This window comes from Rhipicephalus microplus, chromosome 2 (assembly GCF_043290135.1).
Source record: "Rhipicephalus microplus isolate Deutch F79 chromosome 2, USDA_Rmic, whole genome shotgun sequence".
Classification (NCBI taxonomy): Eukaryota; Metazoa; Arthropoda; class Arachnida; order Ixodida; family Ixodidae; genus Rhipicephalus; species Rhipicephalus microplus.
Genome location: NC_134701.1, coordinates 281,994,708 through 282,020,597, shown reverse-complemented (window position 1 = coordinate 282,020,597; position 25,890 = coordinate 281,994,708). Strand labels below are relative to the sequence as shown.

At 50.8% G+C, this 25,890-nt stretch overlaps 2 protein-coding genes across 2 annotated transcripts in view; one reads left to right on the top strand and one right to left on the bottom strand.

Annotated features, from left to right (window-relative positions):
• The window catches only part of ft (cadherin-related tumor suppressor fat), a 131,917-nt gene that overhangs the window by 68,814 nt on the left and 37,213 nt on the right, over nucleotides 1–25,890 (bottom strand). The window contains exons 2-4 of the mRNA XM_037415245.2: nucleotides 18,965–20,287; nucleotides 16,044–16,424; nucleotides 14,588–15,805 (exon numbers count right to left, since the gene is read on the bottom strand). Of these exons, the coding sequence (XP_037271142.2) occupies nucleotides 14,588–15,805; nucleotides 16,044–16,424; nucleotides 18,965–20,287 (2,922 nt within the window). The remainder of the gene's footprint in view (nucleotides 1–14,587; nucleotides 15,806–16,043; nucleotides 16,425–18,964; nucleotides 20,288–25,890) is intronic.
• Nucleotides 21,775–25,890, top strand: part of LOC142780301 (uncharacterized) — a 78,011-nt gene continuing 73,895 nt past the window's right edge. Inside the window, exon 1 of the mRNA XM_075882150.1 lies at nucleotides 21,775–21,871. Coding sequence (XP_075738265.1) covers nucleotides 21,809–21,871 — 63 coding nt within the window. The 5' untranslated portion in view covers nucleotides 21,775–21,808. The remainder of the gene's footprint in view (nucleotides 21,872–25,890) is intronic.

Below are 25,890 nucleotides of genomic sequence, written 5' to 3'. Positions count from 1 at the left end.
AAACGTTCTCCGTGCTTTTATCTGGTCTAAAAGCCTAATACTAAGGTTATTATAGCCATCTTATTATAACTAAACTAAAGTTATAAATTTCAAATCAGGTTTTATTGTGTCGTGTTGCCCAGTGTATAGAGTAAGTGTTGAATGCGAAAGTCCTGCACTGAGTATACTGAGGACTTTCCATATATTAGTTACCACAAGCCTTAGAGCTTGTTGCTGTTTACTATAGACCACGCGTGGAGCGCTTTCGTTGCAGTCGGCCAATATCACTCTGCTACAAAGCCCATAAAACATTTCTGCGTGGAATAGTTCGTCGCACACGTTTGCAAAGACGTTACAGGTGACAGTTTGCGCGTATAGCAAATTGGCGTCTTCATTACGCCTGTGTAAAAGACAATCGCTATCGAAAGGAGCTGCGAGTTTCGCTCATGCGATGCATCCCGATGCGGCCATCAGTGATGTCACTAAACGCTTATGGTGCATTCAGACGACGGACCGAATCCGGATTTGTCGTGGACGCGGGCAGCTAATCCGCGGATGGTCCGACTGCAGGCGCATTCACACGACGGACGGTGTCCTAGGGGAAAACAACCGGATTACCCTCGACAGCAGATTCGGCGCTCACCTGCGCCCGCTGGCAGCAGACCGGTTTGAGAGTATTCAACATGGATGCCCGCAAGAAGCGAAGCTTGGCTGCGATGTCTGTCGTGTTGTGACAAATGAACGAGTAGTTTTATTCTTTCAGGAGAAAAGGGAGTTGCTGGCAGAATGTTCTTTCAACTACATTGTTCCCCACTTGTAGAACTTCTGAACGCGTCTTCCATCCTTTTTTTAGAAGCGGCACGTCGCCGGTTGCAGAAGTTAGAATATTTCACCATCATGACGGCTAAGAATCTCGCGTGTCAAACGACGGTGGCGACATTTCCCGAACCACCAAAAGTGATTTCTGCGTATTTAATCACCTGAGAACGAAGCCCCCGGAAACTAAGTAAACCATGCTCAAGCGTAGATGATGCCGACCAGTCATGCAGCCATTCGCGAGCCATGGAGGACATGCCGCGAGCAGACGAAAAGTGTACTGGTTGCCAGAAACCCTGAGCTAATCCGCTGAAGTATCGGCTTTCCCCCGCCAGAATCCCGATGTGAGAAACAGGTTGCGTTCATCCGTCCGCGAGCCCCGCGGACGAGTCGCGGACGAGGGGAATCGCTGATGTGAGGTCACGTGACGCGCCGTCCGTCCCGCCACATCGGGATTCGGTCCGTCGTCTGAATGCACCATTATGGTTTCGCGATATTCCTCAAGCTAAGCACAGTTAAAGCTCCACTAGTCATTGGCCGGAAGATTCTATTCGGAAACTTCTATAGCTCTGCTGGATGTTATTGTGGCACGGGACATTTCGCTGTTCACATATTCTGGCATATCTGCCAAAAGCTTTTTAAACCACTAATCGAGCTCGAACATCTCTCCCGATCCAGATGCTCTCCCGATCAAGCAGGGGCTGCACATGACGGTCTGCGTTCCATATTTGTTTTATGACTTAGTAACTTTCAGTGACGTTGCTAAAAGGTACTCACACTATTTTCTCGCCTATCATCCTATCATAATTAATAGCGCTTTACTCGGGAAAGATATATACAGAGGTGACTGACTTTAAGCATATTTATTTTTCTCGAGACACCCTATGAAGTCAACTTGTGTTGAAACGTCAGCGCAAAACCGAAACTGTACTTCAGCATTATTGTTGCCAAATCCCATTCGGAAATAAAACACCAAATCTACAAATTCTTCGGAAACGCCAAATCCTTTTTCAGAAAACAGATATACGAGATACGGGATAGGCCTTTCCAATGGCATCAATAGCTGGCATTTTGTTCAATCACCCCCCTGCCCCCCACCCCAACCGTGCTTCAATTTCCTCATTGTCTCGGTCCTTAACGCGACTAAACATCGTGACACCGGCCCGATAGTTGATGTGAGTTTGAGATCCCTGTTATACATAAAGGAGGGCTACGAATAATGATCCCATTTCAGGCAGACTGGCGGATTACGAACTTCAGACGAAGAGTCCACACATTACCGTAACTGAACAATATAGCGCCACCACTGCATGCTTTCATCCTTCATAACTTAGTCCGTGGCAAAGCTTTTTCTAAAATTCGACATATGTGCCCATTGAGTGGCACTAGAAAACTTACGAGGGTCCCCATATACGTTCGCCAAGCATGACTCGAAGGCGAAGCTGTCTTTTACTTCTCAAGTCGATCCTCTCGACTTCCTAGTTCTATACGTAACATGCATTGCCTCCAGGATCGAAGGCACTGTAAGCTTTCGGTGCCTAATAAGGTCCTGCACTGCCTTCGTGATCGGCCCACCTTTCACCAGGCAAATGTCATTATGGTGACTTCATCATGTGACGTCACATATTTTGTTGTCTCGTGACGTTATCGCGTCCTAATGATTTTTAGCATCACTCGCGTTGACGCCGACGGTCAATATTCGCGTCTGATGGGACATCTAAGGTTTTTAACGAGAGCGTCCGATGCGGAGCCATTAATGCCACGACCATCCTAGGCCAGTATGTGCTGTCGTGTGTCGCCGTAGCTGACCTGGCTGCCAGAGGCGCGCGCGTTCCTGCGAGGGTTCGGAGAGGAGGCGGCATCATCTCGTCCGTCGCGATGGCATGCCGAGGCGGCGGCAGCCGACCCTCTTTCTATTTTTCTTCTATTCTGCCGTAGCCTCTCGGGCGGCGCTTCTCTCGCTTTCTGGTATTTGTTTACACGAAGGCAGCGCCGCGGGAAGCAGCAGCAGCAACGAAGTCGGCACACTCAGGTCGTCCGTCCTCCGGCGGCAGCTGCGTAGCTTGCCTCTCGGCCCTTGGTGAAGGAGCGGCGGCCGAGAGCTCCCGCAGAGAAAGCGAGGGAAGGGCCGACAACATCCCCTGTGCGACGCTCCTGCATCGTCTTCGTCGCCGAGCTCTCCTCCTCTTAGACTCGAGTGCCAAGGGTAGGTATGCTTCGCAAGTACGCACACACACAGCCAAGAGAGAGGGTTGGTCGAGGGGCAGCGGTGACGGTCGCGCAGCGTCCACCCCGGCGGATGCTGGGCGAAGGCTCCAATGTAAGGAAATTGTAAAAAAGCAAATGAATAAACGAAGCGCACCGGACCCGCCGTAGCGCGACTCTCCTCCTCGTCTCCCTCTCCTCATTCCCCGCGCCAAGTGGCGCTTTTGCCCGATTCAGTGAACGAAGCCGCTTTCGCGCTTTTCTTCCTCCTCTCCTTCTTACGCGCCTGCCTGCTGGCCGCCTCCACGGTGTAAGAAGTAGCTTCTTACACCGTGGCCGCCTCCATCAACAGGCAGCAGGAAGGGAACCAAGTTTTCCAGAATAGATAGATGAGGAGGACAGCCTCCCGATTGGAAGGAGGAGGAGGCAACCGAGGCAGCAATGAGAGGGCGAGTGTAGAGGGTCGGCAACTGAAGGCACAACTCTCCCGGGGTAGTTTATTGACGACGTCGGGTAGCAGGAACGACAAGACCGAAGAGCAGAAAATGAGGAGAGAGAGAGAGAAGAAAAATCAAAAAGAGCGAAAGGAAAGGCCCTGCGATTCCTTCTCGTCAAAGGAGGACCCTCCAGCAGCAAGCAGCAGGCGGGCCTCGCACTTTTTTTTTTCTTGCTTTCCTCGAGAGAATAAGCAGCACACTGCCACGCAGGAGGCGCGTGAAGAAGCACGGTTTCGGCGACCGGCTACGCGGCGTCGGAAACCAATTTCACGCGTGTCTCGCGGACCCCCCCCCCTCCCCACCCTCTCGCGATCAGCCTCTCTCCCATTCTTTCAGGGGTGTGTGTCACTTGCGTCGTTCGAAGGAGACATGCGACTGAGGAGGGGACAACAGCGCACAGAGCGACGTGCGCCTTGCTGGACGGCTCGAGATAATGCGCGAAGGAGAAGAAGCCACCGAGCTCGTCAACCGGAGATGTCCGGTGACCCCCCTCTGCGTCAGCCTTGCATGTTCCCGGACCCGCCTGCGTTTTGGACGCTTCACGTTGTTGTTGTTTTTGCTTTCTTCGACTGTCGAGTCGACCCCGAAGGTCAGACATCGCCCGCAAACGAAGCGACGTTTCCTTTTTTAGCGTTACACGGCTGTCAACTGGCACTTACAGATGGTCATTTGGTAAACAAAGAAAGGCGCAGCTACATAACTGAAAAAAAAATAGAGATCAGGAACAAACGGACATGAAGCAATAACCAATAAACACTGGGTACAACTTACATATTATTGTTTCGTAAAACAATAAAGGAAACCGGTAGAAAACATTCCTTAAGTATTTCTAAGAATTGGGAATAATGTTGCGTGTGCTTAGAATCTTGGGTGATCATTTCCTAACGTCGTAGCAGCTCTAATTAAAGCAAACGATTTCGTCGACTACAGCTGCATAATAGATTACACTTAGAATTAGTTTCATCCTACCGATTGTCGTTCTGGTGTCTTCGCCCAAATCAGGTCCCACGAAACAGACGTCAAAAGTCTGGTGCTAGCCAACAAAGAATTTTAAATCACATTCTAGAGCAGTATATCACTACGGTGGCACTGGTTTTACGCATCACGGTGACACGTAGTGAACGGCTTGTGAATTGAGAAATCGAGCCGCGCCACTGGGCACATCTGTACGAGTACTTTTCGACGCAGTTTTATTGAAGCGGAAGTCTTAGATGACTCATTAAACGCGATAGTGACAGTAGGTGTCGAGACTGGGTCCCTATGAAAACGCCGAAAATCAAAAGGCCGTACTATGAGAACGCCGTATGTAAGAACGACAAGTTCAAATTCCGAAAAAGCGAAATGCCGAAAAATCAAAACGCCGAAACCACATGCGGCAACCTTTATTGAACCATGTGCAAAATAACGTGCTTTGTGACAACCACTCGTTCGTTTTCCGCCGTGTCGCTGTGCACTTGTTCTGCTAGTGTACCAATATCAGCATAATAAAGCGGTGCAAAATTTCGTATTTTTTATCTGTTGTGAAGCTGTAAGCATATCAGTTGGACAGGATGGCTCTTACGTGTAAGTAGAAAAAAAAATAGCAGTGCTGTCCAGCGTTCGGAGTGCAAAAAGAGCAGCGATATGAGGATGAGGGAGTTGTCATTTTCATGGAAATGGAAGGAGATGCTGTTGTGGCGTGCTCCCAGAAGGAAAAAAACAGAACTTAGATGCAAAGAAGGTTATGCGTGCATGCTTGACAAAAACGTACGTTCCAGGCACTACTGGCGAGAAGCGAGGCGAATTTAATGCTAGAGTGATTACCGACAATTCTGGAGAAGGTACTAACAAGGTCGTCTTGAAAAAAAGTGGTCAACGTGAGCCATGCTCCGGATGTCTATAGAGCGACTGCTTTTTCGCACTCAATAGCGGATCAAAGCTCTGGCTGTGGCCTCGGGCAAGGCCTCCGTGAAGCTTGTGCAGCAAGTCACGGCAGATGTAAAACCGTCTTCAATGCAACACCTTGCGAGTGATACAAGCCTTGCGCCAGATTGTAAGAAGGAAAAAGAAAACGGACTGTCCACATGAGCCGTCTGCCGTGCATGAGCTCATCATCGAGGGCGAGTCCCGGACAACCTCCGATGGCCGTGAGTTTCTGCGACGGGATTGCACCAGCGCAGATGAAGCGAGACTGCTCATTTATTTCATGGACGAAAACATCTGAAAACTGAACGACGCACCAATGTGACTCAATAATGGAACATTTAAGACTGTGTCACCGCTCTTCGAAAAGTTTTACGAAATTCAAGGTTATCCTCATGGTCATGTGTTCCCTTTTGTTTACCGTCTAATGACTCAACGACAAAAGGGCTGAACCATGTGCGATGGGAACATGGCTACTGGAAACGAGGGCGAAAGTGTATGAATGTTGTACAAAGCCGGCGGGACCTTTATTTTGCTATGGTACATTATCTTCCACTATAGCAGGGTGATGTCGGCATTTTATGTTTCGGCATTCCGATAGTTCGGCCTTTTGATTTTCTGCGCTTCGAATGCCACCCGTCGAGACGAGTGACGCGAAAGAAAAAAAAAAACCACGTGGTGACGTCAGAGGTCGCCAAAATTTGTGGCTTCGTAGTGACGCCACGTATCCTTACGTCACTTGATGGTGCCATCACGTGACTTGTCCAGAGCTGGGCCAATCTCTGAGGCGCGTAAAAAATTGCAGCATATCCGCGGAGTGACTGATGATGAGTGGGGCGAAGCGTCCGTCAGTCCGTTCGTGCGACCGTCCACCCGTGCATCTGTCCGTGCGTCCGTCCATATAGTGAACACTCCAAGTACCGCTATCTCGCATCTTTTCAACATTAACTCATCATATACAAGTACCGCCATCCAGCGGACATTCTAAGGACTAAACAAGAGGTGGCTACTACTACAAACGCGGGACGTGCGACCCACGACGTAAGAAGGTCCACCCCTAAAAAAAAAAAAAAGACGTTACGCGTAAAATGCTTCGAGTAACTTCGATGCGGGGGGCAGTGCGAAACAACGTTGGTTGCCGAAAGAAGTTGGCCTTCGCTTTCGAGTTGTTTTAGGTAAATGCGACCTTTTTCCTGTTCGCCTGGACATCATTCATACCTGCCAGACTGTGAAGAGCAACTGCTTTCAAGAACACGGCGGTTCATTTCGGACTCTGGCGCATGCTTGGTGTACAGGCTGTTCGTGTGCGGGAGAAGGCGCAGTGGGAAGGGGGCAAGAGGGCGGTGTCGTATCAGAAGCATTCTGCACAGGAGGCCGCACAGGTGGCACACCGAAAGTGAGAGGTGCGCCAGACTCGCGCTTTCGGTCGCACTGCTCGACCTCTTTCCGTCGTTTTTCCCACCCCATAATTGAAGCTAGGCTGGTGAGAGGAAGGCATCCAGGCCGCGACCTGAGCCGTTATGCCGTGTACTTTTTTTTTTTTTTGCCGCCCCAACTTCTCTGCATTCGTCCCGCACTGCAGCCGGGTCGGTTCGTAAAGGTGTTCGGTTTCCGGGCGGCTCCGATCGTCGACGGCGAACTATACGCCCACCAGTTGGGATGAACCCGCTTCGTTCTCCTTCCGGCAGAGAAGCCCGGCATTAACCGGGCGTTCTCGGTGACAAGCACGCGGTACGTATAAAAGGAGAGCCCCCGCGCGACTGACCAATCGTTAATCTCCGTAACTGCGACGAACGTGACCGAATGTGACCCTCCTCCGTTCACTCACCGGAGGCTTCGGGACGGGTCCAGATAGACGGTCGAGATCGGAAGGATGATTCGTGTCAGTCTACGCGGTCAAGCTCCCGTTTGTTGCTTTCGTCCGTTCCCCGACCAGCGGTTCCTACAATCTACAATTCCAACGCCCAGACTGTGCATTGCTTGCGCTGGACGTGTATGGCCGGAACTATAGTGCGTCAAACTTTAAGACGTGCACTGTAAGAGAGCGCTAACCAGAGGGTTATAGCACACAGGGACGCATGGCTGCATCTTAATAAAACACCCGCTTCGAGTATAGCGATGCGGAGGCTATTATGGCGGCTGCCGATAGGTTTGGAAGGAAGCGACTATAGGTGAATAGCCAGTTTTCGAACGAGTTAACCGCCATTTTACTCTCAGCCACTCGACACGGTTGGTTGATAGCTCAGCCGGGGTTATTGTCACGCCATCATGCGGCGCGCTCCGAACAAAGACACCGGACTGTCTATGTAGTGTCATACGATGCAGCGTCAACGCTTCGTCGTGTGGACAGCACTCATTAGACAGTTATAGTATACCAGGTGCACCGGGATACCGAGAGTACCGTGATAGTGGGATCGAAGTGCGCATGCGCAGATACGCACGTTACCCGTACCGCGGTTCAGATTTAACGTTACCGCGTTAGCGTAGGTGCACGTCACTTCCTCCGTGGTGTACGTAGTGCACGTAAAACATGGCGGCGCTATCGGAGGCTCGCTTCGAAGAGATTTCGGCGTAGTTGTTGAGAGATTCACCTTGTTCGCAGCAAACGACTGTTTAAAGTGGCTTCGCTTGCCTTTAGTTACCTTCGATGAGCGAGTATTACGGATAAGTTGGCGTAGTTTCTGAGATAGCTTCCCATTTTGAACGTGTGTAGGCCTAACTAAAAGATTGATGCTTACAAATCGGCAACACAAATGTTTTCACGTTTGGTGCGTGGTTCATATTTATTTACTTTTATTATTACTGAAAATAACGTGTAACAATGCTTCGCGACATTGCACAGGCGCACATTCTCGTTTTCTTTTCCTCTTCACTGTTCTTACTTCTGAACCCTCCGATACGTGGCGCCACCATATCAGCCAGGGCACGTAAACTACGTAAGCGCTATCCTGCCAAACTATAAGACGTTGCTCGCAACGAATGTTTGCTGCACGGTAACGCCATTCCCTTAACATCCGCTATCACGCTTACGGTAAAATATACATGTCTATTATACGCGTCACTAAGTAGGGGCGTGTATAATCAGAAATTTATTTCGGATGAAGTCCGAAATGCTTACGTACTTTCGTGTGCTTGTGTGGGGATATATATTAGGTACACATATACAAAATGTAAACATTTTCAGTAGTGGAGGCATTGTCCCTCCTCCTCTCTCTCGAAATCGGGGCAGGCGCGCTTGCTAACGTGCCGTGAAGATGCCGGCGAAGCATGTAGCTTTTAATTCTTCCAGAGCTCTCGACTCGACAAGTTGTAGAGAACAAGTACACCGGGAACGTTACGAGCGCGGAGGTCCGTACACATAAAATCTGGCTCGAATCAGGTTTCACTTTAACGTTCGGGCTTGTGTTTAACTAAGCGTGGACGAACGAGAGGACGAAAAGAAAAAGAGAGAGAGATGCCGGAGCGGGGAAAGGGAGTTTTCTTAATGGGAGATAGTCAAGCGCTCAGAAGGCCTAATCACACGAGGGTCGAATGGCGATGGCGCCGCAAGCGCTTCCGCTGTAATGCGACAGTCGCGTGATAGGTTGCAGCGTCCCCTGTCGGGGAAAAAAAAAACGTAACGATTGGGAACCCGGCGTGGCACTTTTATAATATAAGATACGGCCGAGCGTATGCACGTAATCTCGCCGCGGAAGCAGTTGGCCGTACGAGGTATGCAGTGTGCGGAATGCCGCCGCCCGGTGCACTATTATTTGAGCGGGGACGCTTTCCAGCGTCCGAGCATGTATGCAGATTAGTGCCCCTTAACCAGCTGCGCGTGATTACAGGGGGCGCGGTCGGCTCAATAAATTTTGCCGCGCACGGCAAAGGCTGGCGCGGACTGTAAGCTTGCCAGGAGAGATAACCCCTGTTGTCTTCTCTGATCGCGCTCTCGGCTTAGCAAGCGTGGATGTGCGGAAAGTAGCGAGACTGCGATGGCGCGACGAAAGGCACGCGCTGTACACCTCCCGAAAGGTCGATGCGCCCGTTGACACGTGGCGGTGGACAACGAAGCAGAGGCGGAAAACTTACGGGACAATGTTTGAATTACTCAAACGAGCTTTTAACAGTACATCGGATGCCGACTTTCATTATCGCGATGATAGACATGGCGGGTCGGTCAAGCTTAGATCATTGTCACAGTTCTTTTCTTCTTTTTCTGCCCTGACTTACCAGACGATCACTTGGGCCACTTCTTTCATTCTGACATGTTTTCTACAAATTCCGTGATTTTAGATGAATTTGTGTAGAGATCGAAGACGAGCCAATGACTGGGTGCGCGGTTTGGTGGCCCCTTTTCTCGAATTTACCATCATCTCGAAACAGTTCGTGTTAACGAGGGTGATACCGAGGTAGCAGTACCATGCACGCATTGCGAGAACCAGGTCAAGCACCCGATTGAAGTGTAATGAAGGAGCTCGCCAATCGTTTCTGCGAAAAAGCCTTCCTGGTTCGTCGATCAAAACCGGGCCGGGACGCATTTTTCGGCAACTAAACAGCTTTCTTTTAAATAAATTCGCACGGATTTCCTCGTGGTGTAGCTCGACAAATGGGTAGCCCCGCGAATAAGTCTGTAGACAAGGAATGAACGAAGCGCTACCAAAAAACAAACAAATAAAACGCCAAGGGGCCTGGTCCCACATTCCAGGCAGCGCAGCGCCGAACTAAGACGCATGTGTGGAAAAGAAGGGAGGAAATGCATGAAAGGTTCCGCGGGAGAGACGCTTTCACAGCGGACGAAGGTATCCGAACGAGAGGAGAGAACAAGAAGTCGGGGCGGCGGAGAAAACCAGTATGCTGCATACACACACTCCAGCGGGCGTCGAAGCAGCTGCAGAAATACGACGACGCCGAAAGCGGCAGCATGGCGCTGTTGTCTCCGGCGCTAGCCGCCCTAGTCTCGAACTGCGCGCAGCTCGGCTAACACTGCATGCGGTGGAGCCAGGTTAGAGGTACGGCGCCGAACGACAGGCGGCGCCTGTGTAGTATCGCGCAGCGCAACCGAAGCTTCGTGATTCGTGCGCGGGAGTGTCCACGGAATGACAGCGTGGCCTCAAAGAAATGTAACGAGACTAAAGATTGACCTATTTGGCTGAACCTCGAGACTGAATGACAGCGCTCCCGCACTCAGACAAACAGGGACCACAAATGCACAGCGCTAACAGAAACTGTCCAAGAGAAACATCGGAAGAAAGCGCGCAGGTTCGACTTCGTGCACTGCCAGGACTACGTACCTGGCAAGATTACATGTAATTCGTGCACTGCCAGGACTACGTACCTGGCAAGATTACATGTAATCGAGCGCGGCAAAAGCGAGTTGTGAAACGGGAAACATAAAAAAAAACATCAGACAACAAAATAGTGGGATAAGGAGAACAAATGAGCGTTCTGGGATTAGCACCAGCAGGACTACCGCAAAAATTACAAGTCAAAGAGATAGATGTTAGATTACGGTGAAGGCTGGGGGAAAGCAGGTTGTTTGATCCGTCGATTTTTCTCGTGACATCCTAAATGGCGACCTTACGTCTACACGCCTTTCTTGAGATCATCTTTTTGATTATTTCTGTAACCTCGTGTGGGCTTTTCAAGACTGGAGTCAATAAAAAAAACATACTGGTTCCAGATCGCGAACTTGCATGACGGGCGGAGGACAACGCCTAGCGCCATCTCAGGCATGTAAACCTCTCCACTGATCATTAATATTTTTTTTTCATTTTAATATTATAATAGCAGTCACCACAAATCGCGTATGTCGAGCCAGTCCCACCTCGTCGACTCGTTTCACAGGTTCTCCGCACTGCACCAAACTACACTGGAGGTGTTCGATCGCACCTGCATACCTCACCAGTGGAAGAAGAACGGGAGGAGGAGCTGGGGGAAACAAAACGCGCAGGCCGTGCATTGTGTGCGCTACAAAGGACGCGGTTGGGGCTGCCTGCGTCGCAGGTGTGCGCTCTCTTCTCTCAGCAGCAGCAGCATCGCTAACAACAACAACAACAACAACGGCGCATCACACAGCAAGAGTTGGCGAGGAAGCCGTCGAGAAAGCGACGGCCCCTCCTCCTCTCCCGTTTTATGCCTCTCGGTAAACGTCTTCAGCGGCCAATAAATCTGCGACCCGCGCTCAAGCTCGAAGCCTGCGGCTGACGGCTCGGCTAAGTTGTGTTTATGAGCGCGCAGTGGGGGCCCTCGGCATTCAGCGCGACTGTCACACCACCGACCCTGCAGGAGGGTACTGCACCAGGGAACCCTTCCATGGCGGCGCGACTTCTCCGGCGGGTCGGGCATCTAGGAATTCACACTGCGAAGTCGCAGTGGTCGCTATACGCGCTGCAAACCCGAGATGCAATTAGTCTCGCACCTGCCAGCGACGCCGCATGCAAGAATAATGGAGTCTTCGAGAGCAAAAACTGGATAATTCTTGCCCATAGCGCAAGTGAAACGCACGGTGGTTTGCGGATTACGCAAAGCTTCAACGCGGATTCTAGTTTCATGCGACTGTTAGCGAATGGCGAGGGTGAGATGGGCCCGAGCATACGAAATCACTTGTCACGTGTAGGGCGTAAATCAGCTGTGTCATCTGTGTTAAAAGAAAACGTTGAACTCTAAGCGCGTAAGCGAGTTTTACGAAAAAAACAACAAGATTAGCAACAAGAGCGGCTGCACAATTATAGAGCAGGTAATCTGAGAAAATCGGACAGTAGCGGACAGCATGTCCAGTTTTCGCTTCTCCGTCTTATTCTTAGATCTGTATCAGTGCGCGATGCTTACGGAAACAATCGGCCCTGCGAAAAAGCCAAGCGTCGCGGATGCCAATAGCAAGTAGAAGAAAACTTCCCTTAATCATGTTAAGGAGGGAGTATGCAGTATCAGGCGTTTAATCAAGGACCTTCCCTGTTGTTGCGGAGAATGGGGCCACGAATGAGAAGAAGGTGCATCTATACAGAGACCTGTAACAAGAATGCCACCTAGCACAAGTGGGTGCGCGCTTCGCGAATGAACTGCAAATGCCGGGCACAGCATGGATGACCCACATGCATTAATTGGACTTACTCATCTATTACTTATTCGCATTTTTTTCCCCTCACAGCAGCGTCGCTTAGTATAGAAAATAGAACGGCGTGCGTCGAAACTGGGTCACAGGTGTTGTGATACCGCGCGCTCATGGTTCGGGGCTCATTGTACGAGCCGAGATCATACTTTCTTTTCTTTCTTGCAGTCTACTCAAGGGTGATGCTGCGTAGACTAAAACAAGCGTAGATGAACGGATATAGTAAGTTGATATCCTCGCTCCTAACGCCCATACAAAGGAGCGCTATAGAGCAAAGAGAGGATCGTTTTCGCCACAGACAGGATACTCTTGCAGATGCTTTCCGCGAATGCAATTCACCTGACGTCTTCGAGATGCCGGCATCCCTGTGTACATAGATCAGTTGCATCGTTATTGACAAGAAGGGGGCTGTAACAACTACACCGTACAACCGCCACTCCTCTATTGCCGGAGTTCTCACGCTGTCACGAGTGTCCATTAGATTGTAGAAACTGAAACCACTCCTCGTCTCCGCCTTGTCCATGAAATAACGCCGTTTCCAGCAGACCGAAGGCGAGCCTTGCAACCGAAAGCCGACTTTGGTCAAGATTGTTCGCGTTTCCTCCTCAATATACGCCTTCATCGACAACATGTATCCATTGACATTCAATAAGAAAGCTTTGGTTGTGGAATGTCATCCGACTTTCACGTGTTAGCATGATCAGCCATTTATGAAGAGCACGTGTCTCTTCAAAAATGTCAGCTACAAGAGAGCTGACATCTATGAAATTGTGCCTTAATGCGCAACACCTCGCCTTTCATTCAAAATGAAAAAAAAAAAAAAAACGTGTCCTTTCTTAAGACTAAAGAAAAATGCCATGTATAATGCTCCTAATGCAATGTAAACAGTAATCCTAATCATCAACAAGAAAGCTAGCTAAGAGTAACAAGCATCTCGCGATAAACACGGCCTGAAAATATGCCTCCTCTTTCCTGCGTCGCGCCTCTCAGTTCTGAGTGGTAAATAGCAAACAGACAGGCAAATAAACGTCACAGTTTCGTCGCAATGAGTGCAACGGCAACGAGTTGGAATGTCACACGAAAAACGACCAGCAGCTCGAAACTTGCAGCGTGCTGGTTTAGCAGAAAAAGACGCACGAGAAAGAAAAATAAATAAAACGAGCGCTGCTGTACTAACAACCCTCACAGTTCTTACATCTTTGAGTTGGAAATAAAGTGTCTGGATATATATATATATATATATATATATATATATATATATATATATATATATATATATATATATATATATATATATATATATATATATATATATATATATGTGTGTGTGTGTGTGTGTGTGTGTGTGTGTGTGTGTGTGTGTGTTCGGAACGTGACGGCTATGGCAAAAACCCGGCGATTGTCTATAAATAATTGCTAAGTGCCACCTCAATAAAAAATCGCATCATATCTACGAGGTGAATGATGACGAGTGGGGCGAAGCGGACGGACGGTTGTATGGACAGACGGAAGAACGGAAGCACGGATGGACACACGAGAGGACAGATGCGTGGATGCACGGGCGGATGCACGGGCGGACGGATGAATGCTGGGGCGGATGCACGGACGGATGCATGAATGGACGTACGCACGCTTCGCCATACTCATCATAATTCACTCCATGGAAGTGCTGTGATTTTTATGATTCATTATACTACAAGTAACGTCCCCCAGTGTCGTGCCATTTGCATATTTCTGCGTATGTGCATTTCGTTATATGTACAAGTACCGCCCTCTACGGCCGGTTCATGAACTAACGAGAGGTGGCTACATACGATTACCACGGGACACTGAGCCTTAAGGAGCCTTGCCCCTAAATAAGCCGATCAGAGATGCCAAACCGGCCAGCGCATTTCTTTCCCGCTAAACGAGTAAGCCTGACCCTAAATTGCTACAACGGCCACACGCGAAAGGCGCACACTTTGGCACAGTGTTCCTGATATTCCTGAATGAACGTAAAGACAGTTTTTTTACAGCTTTGCAGGTGGCACGACACTCGTTATTATTGACGACCGCAGATTCTTTCCTTGTTTAAAGAACATACATCGAGTTCACTCACCGAAGCCTTGGCAGTCCTGGGCACTTTGGCTGACGCGTCTACGGCGAGCAGTTCCAGCTGAAAGACGTCGCTGCCGGCCTCCCTATCCAGCGCCGCGGCCGTGGTCACAAGTCCAGAGTCGCGGTGGACGGTGAACCGGCGGCCTGCCAGCGCTCCAGAGGCTGCCGCACGCACGGAGGTAAGGAAGTACTGCACACGACCTTGCGGGGTTCCTTGGGCTCGCACAGAAAGCACGCTGGTGCCCGCCGGCTGGTTCTCGGGAACAGTGGCCGAGTAGTGAGGCGCCGAGAAGGCGGGTAACGGCTGCGAACGCTTGTTGGCACCCAGCACGGTCAAGTGAACGCGCGAGGACTTGCGCTGCGACGGCACCGCCTGGTCCGACGCCTGGACGGCCAGCGAGTAGGACACAGCAGGCCGGCTCACGGCGCGTAGCAGGGACAGTTCACCCGTGCTGCGGTCGACTGCGAAGAGGCTTTTGTCGCCATCGACCAGTTCGTACGTGACCTGACCGTTGGCGTTGGCATCCGCATCCACGGCCTCTAGCTTCATGATGACATAGCCTTTCTCGGAGTCCTCGGGCAGGATACCGGCGTCGACCGATACGAAGGTTGGCGTGTTGTCGTTGACGTCCTCAACAATGATGGTGACTGTTTTGTGAGACGAGAGGCTAGGGCTGCCCTGGTCAGTGGCCGTCAACGTGAGCCGGAACGTGTCACTGAACTCACGGTCAATCTCGGCTGCCGTGAACACCACGCCGGAGTCCTGGCGCACGCTGAAATGGGCGCCAGGTGGTTCTTGCGACGTGATGGCGTACGTCAACTTGCCGTTGGCGCCAGCGTCGCGGTCCACGGCGGTGACCGTAACGACGGGCGTGTGCAAGGGCAGGCCTTCTTCGATCTGACGGACGATGGCAACGTTGGCGAATTGCGGCGGGTTATCGTTCACGTCCAGCACACGCACGGTGAAGCCCACGGACACTGCCTGGCGCGGCGAGCCGCCATCACTGGCGGTCACGTTCAGTTGGTAAACACTCTGTTGCTCGTAGTCCAGTGGTCGGTCCAAGAAAAGCGCGCCTGTAGTGCTATCAACTTTGAATGCCTCCTTCACGTTGCCCGAGACGATGGAAAAAGACACTTCTCCGTTGAGGCCCAAGTCGCGGTCTGTCGCTGAGAAGCGGTGCAACTCGTACCCGATCGGAGTTGTCTCTGGCACATCCGCCTGTGCGAAAAACAAAGGCATTCACTGAGAGATTGTGACAGATAATATGCAACTTCGAGTGCTGCAGACTGAAAAGTTGCACAGTGGCAAGTTTTCATCTAAGAGAGTAATTATGCACTGAGGAGACGTAATTGATTTTGTAGATGTTATATAAGCAAAGAGCATCCACGCTTCCATTCAAAAACGAAGATCAAGAAAGAAAGAAACTGCTTCAAGCAGTGCACGTATAGACTCTCACTCTGAGGGCTCGCGGCGCAAACTCCGGTGCGTTGTCGTTCTCGTCGAGGACCTGCACGAGCACGGTGGCAGTGGCCGTGTGCTGCAGCTCGGCACCTGTGTCCCTGGCGATGACCATGAGGGTGTAGGCTCCGGCCGTCTCGCGGTCCAATGGCGACGCAAGGCTCAGCTGGCCCGATGCCTCATCGATGGCGAACGCGCCGGCCTCGTTCCCCGCTGCGATGGCGTACAGCAGCTCGCCGTTGCGGCCTTCGTCGGCGTCTGTGGCGCTCACGCGGGCCACTGTGGTGCCCGGAGAGGCCGCCTCGGACACGCTGGCCCGGTAGTTGGGCCGCGAGAAGACCGGCGCGTTGTCATTGACGTCCGTGATGTGCACCACCACCTGTTCAAAATCAAGAACGGGGTGCCAGGGCCCCGTGATCGCACAGTGTACAGCGAATGAATTTCGAACGAAATTGCCCAGAATTGAACGAAAAACAAAGTGAAAATGAATGGCGAACGATTAGACAAGACAGGTGAGCGAATCTCTTGTTGCCGTCATCGTTCCTTTTGCGCGCGTGTGTTTTATTGTGCTCTACTGCATATCAAGTACACATGTAATCAAAACAGGCTTGCCCAAGAATATGATGATCAGAAACATCGGTAAGAGCCATTTGGCTCTTACTGTTCCTGCTTTACGTAAGCTCGTCAATGTGAGCTAAGAACAAACATATTGATCGTATGAACATTGGCGCAAGAACTATGCCAGGCTGAAAAACTAGCCGCATTTCAATGGCACACGGCAGCAACATCCAAGTCATAAGGTAACCCGTCTACCTGCATGGTGTTTAAAACTATAAGCAAAGTTCGTGCAGAGGCATGCAGAGGAACAGGCTGCTTCAGGGCGAATCATACTATAGTATTATTCCCTGTGTGCCATACAGTCCATTCCTTCGCGCTATGGTTGCTATGTGTGCTTGCTTTAGCAGTACGCCCAAGACGACTTCGAAAAGGGAGCTCAAACGATGCATACGTTTGATTAAAAAAAGAAAAAGAAATGCAGCCAAGCGTCACCGAAGAAACAACGGGGAAGTTTCTAGGACATCGCACATCGCGACCACTCAAGGTCCTTACCATCCGGAAACTGAATAGATTTGTTGCGTTGCGCCCGGCTATTTCGGCGCTTAGCGTGCAACGGCAAGGCCCAGAACAATAGTTAATTTAATGAACCCGCAACGCTTTTTGTTAAGGAGCGCGTGGTCTGCCAGCGGAGACAACAAGCATATCCATGCGCAGCGCAATATGCGAGGAAATGAATTCTCAGTGCGCACGCCAACCGGCTCCTCATTTCGCAGAAAGAAGCAAAACAATAATAATCCGAAAGCTACATACAGACAATGAGAGACTCGCCTGATGTGCCTGACAAGGAAGACCCCACCGCGGTGTTTGTACTGAAGACAGCGAAAGAACAGTGGCGGGACAGCTGCAGACAAGACCACCCAGGACCCTGGCGAGGTCATACATGAGTCCTGTCACAAGCGTGCCTATTTTGGGTGTAGTCGTCGCGGTTGTCGTGCGGTCTTTACTTATACAGCAGCGCGGTGGGACAAGTGTTGTACCTACGTGACAGGAAACATATTCCACCGACAAGCCCATTAGCGCAGCCGAGCATCGGAGGAAAAGTGCGTGACGAGCTCAGAGCGGTGCAGCTATGCAAAAACAAAGGAGGAATAACCAGACGCGGCTGCATGCGCACCGAAGTGGCTGTTGAGGAAACACAAAGGCAACATGAGAGAACGCTATTAGATAGTATCCTACTTTCTTCCTTTGCTTTTCGCTCGCTCCTCTTTCCTTCGAGACCATGAACGGCGAGTGACAGCATTGGACCTGCCAATTTTCTCCTGCGTGTATGATTCCCGGGTTTGATATTTCTTTCCTCCGGGTTTCTGCCTATCATGCTCCCTGAAAGGGTATCATTAGAGGAAGGGCCGGGTCGGGGGGAGTTGGCCCGTACCTGCGCCGAGCTCTGCGTGCGACCCCGCATGTGGCTATCTGACTGCGGCTGGGCGCACGAAAGCCGTGGCCGCGCGCAATGGAGCCCGGCAACTGTGGCAGCGGAGACGACCGGAATCTACGGCGCGGTGGTGCCGACAGTGCAGAGCGTCTGTTTGCCGCCGCAATACCGTGCGCAAGACAATTTGGAACGGGCGTTGACGCGAGTGCGCGCTCGTCACGACCGCCGCAATGGGACGCTGTCCTGCCCCTTCCGCGGAATAAGCGAGATAGGAGCGCCGTCGGTCGGTCCATGAACCATCGTCGTCCTCGACAAAGAAGGCGCGGCTCAGCAGCATTCTCTTCGCCCCACCTCCCTTCCCTCCGCCGAACATCATCGCACTCGAATGGAGCAGCGCGCTATGGCCGACCGACCTGTGCGAGATGGGCCTTTTCCTTTCCTTCCGTCTGCAGCCGCCGCCGCGATGGTTGGCGGTGATGTCTTTGTCCCCGCGGAGAAAGGTGAAGGTGCGCGATTTTACGCAACTCTTGGCTGTGTACTCAGACCATGCACCGACGCAATTAGAGTGCGTTTGTGGAGCGCTTGATTTTTTCCGTCAGCCTTGCGTGAAAGAGTCATTGCTGCCGCTGGCAAGGTATCGGTGATAGCTAGGCATGTAGTATTTTAGGACAACTGCTCATTGGGCATGTTGGTAAAAGTTGTAGTGTTTGCCACTCAAAATTCAGCCCGTGCACTGCTACGAATAACCGATGTGAAATAATCCTGATATTTCCAAGCGATGATTTCTAAGTGACCAACACGAACCATGTTTACGGCACGCAAAATAAATTTTAACTGAACGCAGAAAAAAAAGACAAAATCATGAGGAGAAACAAGGACGCCCACTGCAGTGCTTCGGCCGACTTGAAGGCTTCGCACTGAACACTCACCTTGGCCTCGCCTCGCAGTCTGGTGATGCCGGAGTCGAGCACCACGGCTTCCATAGTGATGGTGTCGTGGCCTGTCAGCGCGAGCAACTTCTCGCGGTCGAAGTAGCGCAGCGACCGGACGAAGCCAGTGCGTGGATCCACGACGAAGTCGTTCTCGTTGGATGCCAGCGCGAAGCTCAGTTCGGCGTTGCGGCCCCGGTCTCCGTCCTCTGCGGTCAGCTTGCCAACATGGGTGTCCGGAGGCTCGTTCTCGGCCAGCGAGAAGACGAACGTGGAGTTGTCGAAAGCCGGCGCGTTGTCGTTCTCGTCGAGCACGTGCACGAGCAGCGAGATGGCGGACGAGCGCGGCGGCTCACCGTGGTCGCGGGCCACCACAGTGAGAGCGTACAGGTCGCGCCACTCGCGGTCCAACGCTTTCTTCACGTACACGGTGCCGTCAGGGAACACTCCGAAGCGGCCTTCGTCGTTACCTTCCGAGATCTCGTACGACACTCGTCCGTTATCGCCCTGGTCGGCGTCCCAGGCACGCAGCGTGAAGAACCGCTCGTTGACGCTAGTTAACTCCAGCAGCGACGTCTCGTACGAGGGCCGCTCGAACGTTGGCGTGTGGTCATTCACGTCCTTCACAGTGACCACTATCTTCTGACGGGACGCCAGCCGAGGCTGACCCTTGTCGCTGACCGTAATCTCGAGGGCGAACTCCTTGCCGGCCTGCAGTCTGACTGGCTGTAGGAGACGTAGCATGCCGCTTCCGTGCTCCACGGCGAACAGGCCCGCGGGCCCGGAGGCGAGCGCGTACTCTAGCTCGGCGTTCACACCGTCGTCAGCGTCGCTCGCGTCGGGCACGTACAGCTCCAGTCCCGGTGGCCAGCTCTCGGGGACGCCAAGGCGTACCAAGGGCTGAGCAAAGCTCGGAGCGTTGTCGTTCACGTCGCGCAGCGTGACCGTGACGCTGGTGCGGGCGAAGAATGAGAGCGTGTTCGCCACGACCCCGAGCGTGAGCTGCTGGCTCCGCTCTCGGTCCAGTGGAGCGGCTGTGCTGAGCACACCAGTAAGCGGGTCCAGCCGGAACCAGCCGTGAGGATCTCCGTCCACAATGGAGAACCGGGCGCGGTCGACTTGGTCCGAGCGCTCCAGCGACAGGCGGCCCAGCTCTCGTCCCAGGCTCGGTTGAGCACCGTCTTCGTCGATGGAGAAGCTGTAACCCTCGGCCGGAGTCCGGAAGCGTAATGGCGCTGCGCGACCGGCCTCCCGCACGAAGACCACGACGAGCGCCGTGTCCTGGCCCTCGCTGTCGTGGCTGTTCGGATGCCTAGCCGCCACCTGCGTTGGTGTCATAGCGTATAGTTTTATGCGAGTGGTCTTTCTTCAGTAACAGTGCGAATAATACACTCGTACAGCCGCGCCTGTTGGCAGCCACCAACGCGTGCTCAGGGGATGGGGGTAATGGGAGGTATACAGTGCCGCGAAGAAAACACAAGCACACAAAAGGCACATTGAAAGAATTACACTCACTGAAGCAAACATATCTCATCAATAATAGTTATACGCGGAAGATATTACGTACGAGACGTATTCTCACAGAGCATTTCAACGAAGGTACGTTTGCGGAGATTGGGGGGCTTTTTGACGCGCAGGCAACCCTGGTAACAACGCTGCCTTCAGTTCTTTAGTTTTTTTTTTCTTTTCTGTTTCTCTCTCGGTCATGCCAGTTTTGGGGCGTGAAGCTACGGCGACCCGCTAAAAAAAGGAAGACCACCACAACCACAACCACAACGCGTGCAGCACTTGCTTGTGGTTCGTTGACTTGTACTTCTCCGTTTTGATAATAGAACAATGACGCTTGCATAACTCGGTTGCCTAATTTAAAATAAATGTTTTTTATACGTAGACATCTGCGTGATTTTTCCGTTTGAAGATGATAAGTCGAGAGGATTTATCTCATAAATTAATAGAATATCTATTATTTTAGATGAGATAGTTCATGGCTGGGTAGCGAAAAGGTAGTAACAGTGCAAGAAAGTTAGTAACGGCTTCAGTTCCTACCTGTTTCATTCCAGTTATTAACTATTTACTAACATAGGTAGTAAACAATTTGCAAAGGGTTAGTTACAGTCCAAGAAAGGAAGTAAGCGTTGCAGTTTCTACCTATTTGCTTGCAGGTACTACCTTTTTACTAACTTTTTTTAAAGAGTGTACAGGCTGCTAACAAGGCAAATGAAGCCACCTCCGCACCCGCAACTTGAGCTCAACAAATCACTTGGCGGTGGCTTCAAACCCACTCATTCCCTTCCCCGTACATCTATCGACACATCTAGCCATCCCTCTTCACATCTACTTGCACCCTTTGCAAGACACTGACTGATACCCCGGACCACATGTGCATCATATAATGATGCAGCAAGGATCCTCTCCCGCCAGACCTCTTAGGACAGTCACCGCCCAGTGACACCTGGTAGAGAATCCTCACGACCGCAAGCTGGGACGGCCAGTTCTGGCCCATCACACGCACTGACGAGGTGCACCGACCAGGAACAGCCTGACAGCCATCTTCGCTCAGGCAACCAACCGCTTTCCTATTAAAGTTGTTCACTACTACTACTACTACCGAATTCACGTTGAACGTACGTATAGTAAGTGAATCGAAGCACGAGCGACGCTGAAGGCTTAGTTCAGATTACGTGCCACAGGTGGGGGGAGAGGCGCTTACAGAAATTATACATCGGTAAGCCAAAGGAAGTCGAAACCAGGTCACACGTTTTCCTTCTGCTTTTCTTTTACGGTCCTTCAACCACTTGCTCGGGCGCACATTTTGCATTTCTCCGCTTTCGCCGTGGTATAGACATGTCATCAGCGACGATGGACGGACCCGTTTTGGCAACCGGAACGAGGAAAACCTCCGCAACAGTATGTATGCATACAGTGCAGCTATACGGCGCTCGAGACATAATATCTCGAACGAACAATTACCGCCCACGCGAGCTATAGAATGACCTAGAATCAGCTCAAATGACACACTCTGATGATATGTGCATTGCCGCATAGTCGTAGTATTCTAGGCATAGATATATAGCGCCGACACACACACACACACACACACACACACACACACACACACACACACACACACACACACACACACACACACACACACACACACACACACACACACACACACACACACACACACACACACACACACACACACAGTCTCTCTCACTTGTCCTTCTTTGCAAAAATATGCGCACGTACGATCACACGGGTATACCACAGTTACACACAAATGCGCCCACACGCATGAGTACAAGCGCGTGCACTTAATAACCGGTGGACAAACGAAGAACAACGCACGCAGAACGTTCCTGTGTATGTATATTGCGCGCGCACCCTTCGTAGCCGCGCAGTGAGTGTCGGCGGCGCCCTCTCCTGAGCGAAGCGAGAAAGAAGAACCAAACAAGAGCCTCTTGCGAGCACGCGTACAGTACATGCATTACGCGCGCACATACAATTACTACGCTCGCGGGTTTCGCTCGGGCGCGCAGAGTGGCGTGGCGACTACCAGCGCCGTGCGCCGATGAGTGACAGGTGTTCATCAGAGGACGGTATGTCTCGTGCCTCGCCACTCCTGGAAAGACACCGCCGGTAAACCCAGGTTTGCAACCGCCGCATCGGCGAGGGAGAGCCTGCCAGGCTGCGTGGTCCGAGCTGGTCACGACACTGCCGATGCAAAGCGATCTCGTGATTGCCTAAACACGCATTGCCGCCACCGCCGCGACTAGCGCTACCCGCCTAAAAGGATGTCTCCCCCTCCCTCTCGACTGCTCCCATGCACGTAACTCCGAACACGTGTTTAGGAAACGCGCGTGGGTGATTTCTAACCTTCCGCGATTCCGTTCTTTATTTTTTTTCCTCGCTTCTTCGTTCAGGAAATTGCGGGCATGCATGTTTTACAGATCGACTGGACGAAAAAAAAAAGAACTAAGAAAGGAGGTCGAAGGGTATCGCAACTACGTGAGCGAAAAGACTGCGCCCAGGAAGTTGGTTGTTGAACTGACGACGAATTGTGCGCTGTCTTCTTCTCTCTCACGTGCCTTGTTTTGTTTTGTCTTCATACTTTCGCGGCCTTTTCGCTCACTGGCCGTTTTGTTGCGTACCCGAGAACTTTCGTGGCATCGCATAAATTTCGTCCTTCATGCATACGTCTTCTCATTTGTCCGAAACCATTAAATAATATACGAGTTTTTTCATTCATTCAGTACAAAGTGCATGTGAATTAAATTCAACCTTCTTCATTACGCTTTTGATTTTCCTTTTTCACAAGGAAAAAGGCATAGAGTCAGTACGTTTTCGTCTGTTCTGTGTTTCTTTTTCCCCGACGCACAGATGGCAAACCGGAAAATTTTGGGTCAAACGCTTTTCGAAACTCTTCTGCGTGAAAACGTAGTACTAAATTGTTGGTGCTGACCATTTTGATGCCATTAAGAAATTCGACAAAGAGGGAGAGGACAGATTGTAAAACTTCACATTTAATCTGCAACTATACACGCTCTGATGACACGCGTACATTCCAGTTGTACTAGCGTTTAACTGTCTATGAGTACACTTATACAAATGGCGGAGCCATTTTTTTTAAACCGGTATTTTCTTTCTATCTACCTGTGTTCAAGTATAGTCGATTTTCTGAACGTAACGGTCACCGTTGTGTCCCCTTCCCTGCGGTGGGACGAGTCTTTGCAATCATACGTGAACATTTGCCCGTCCGTACGTATATATCTGACGTACTTATTTGTTGTAAAACGAAAGCAAGCACGCTATAGATCACATTTGCTGCGTTCGCGTGTAAACAATGTGTCTTGGCTTCATTGCTGGAGGAGCTGGGTCAGCTGGGGTACTTTTATTTTATTTATTTTTTTATTTATTCATTTTTCGGACAGTACAAAAAGCATTGCCCGCGGTCAGGACTAAAGGAGGTGGTTAGCCCCCTGACATGGTCCTGCTCGCGCTGGGCGTAACAATAGCAATAGAAACAATATAAATTATTGCAATGCGCACACATAAACATATATACATACATAAAATATATACATACAAATAAAAAAGGAACAAAAGAAATCACTATTGTAACAATTGAAATCATTGCTGAGCACACATAAACATATATATATATATATATATATATATATATATATATATATATATATATATATATATATATATATATATATATATATATATATATATATATATATATATATATATATATACACAAAATTATATACATACAAATAGTATGAGAGACTGTATCTTTTCATATTACGTATCATCAAGGCATAGTGAGCCTCGCGTAGAAGAGCTTTGCTGCGAATGGTGCACGCGGCTGAACGCGCAAAAATATAATGTATATACATGTTTACTCGCTCGCTGTCTATTATACTATGCTAAATATAGGGTTGCGAAGGACGCTAAGAGACGGGGCTCAGCCTTTGACAGCTGGTGTAGGACAGCGGAGATACACAAGCAGCGAGTGAGAAGAACAGTACAGCACACTTCATGCGAATCATTGACCATGCAGTGATTATACGCTTCGTGCACGTGGTACACAGAAATATTCACGCGCGCCGCACGCTCCAACAGGTGGTGAGGATGAGTCAGAATCATCCCAGATGTGGTGGCGCGTTATCTGTTGGTGCCGCCAGATCTGTTGGTGACGGCAGGCCACTTGCCGCAGTGTATTCCTGTCATAGTTATAGAGAACTAATAGCTCCAAATGGGGGGGAAATGGAACAAAAGCACGCCGCTGCAACTGCGTCTCACGTGGAAAACACCTCAACAGCAGTGCATAGGCAAGAGGCAAAATAATTTAAAAAAAATTAAAATAAAAGGGAGCAGCCGAGATGAAGACCGGCGAGACGGGCGATGACCGGGCAGCTCGTTATACGCCCGTCTGCGCGAGATTTTAGTTAAAGAATGAAGCATGCAATAAAACAGGTGTAATTGATTGATTTGATTGATTTGTGGGGTTTAATGTCCCAAAACCACCATATGATTATGAGAGACGCCGTAGTGGAGGGCTCCGGAAATTTTGACCACCTGGGGTTCTTTAACGTGCACCCAAATCTGAGCACACGGGCCTACGACATTTCCGCCTTCATCGGAAATGCAGCCGTCGCAGCCGGGATTTGAGCCCGCGACCTGCGGGTCAGCAGCCGAGTACCTTAGCCACTAGACCATCGCGGCGGGGCTAAAACAGGTGTATACCGAAGTGTTGCAAACAATAAACAAGTGCGAAAGATCTGTGAATCACGGCGCCTTCTTTCGAGCGATTGCGCGCGCGGTATTCGAGTATTCGGCCAATTTTTCGACCCGATCGTCCAGACACGCTGTTACGAGACAGGGTGGCTTGGTTGGTTAACCACCGAGCACGATAACGCATTGCTATATACGATGCGCACTTGCTCTTCTCCTTGTGGCCACTGCGCGGGTTTTACTGTCGGCCGTCGAGCAAAGAAGCTGAACCGACGAGCGCACAGCTGGTCCTGAAAAACTGGTCTGGATCCAAAACTGATCTCGAATGACTGTACTGCGGCGTTCGTTGCTCGCGCAAGATCTGCAGCGCGCGTCTGTCTGCGTGTAGTTCTTCGCGAAGTTATGGCCTTGCTCTCACGGTTCGGAGAGCGACGTGGAGAGCGCGGATGTTGTACTTATACGAGACCAAGATAAGACCCCCACGAACGCGAACAATTGCAAAACAGCGACGGCAAGCGGCTAGACGTTCTCGGACGTCTGAAGAGAGCGAGAAAGCCGGCAAGGGCTTCGTGGTGTCCAAACATCTGCTCCGTCACGGCCGCCCAGAGTGTGCATTGCCATGTGAGCGAGTCCTGGTGGCTGTAGTCGAAGGTGTATACACTTGAAAAGGCCGCGCCAGA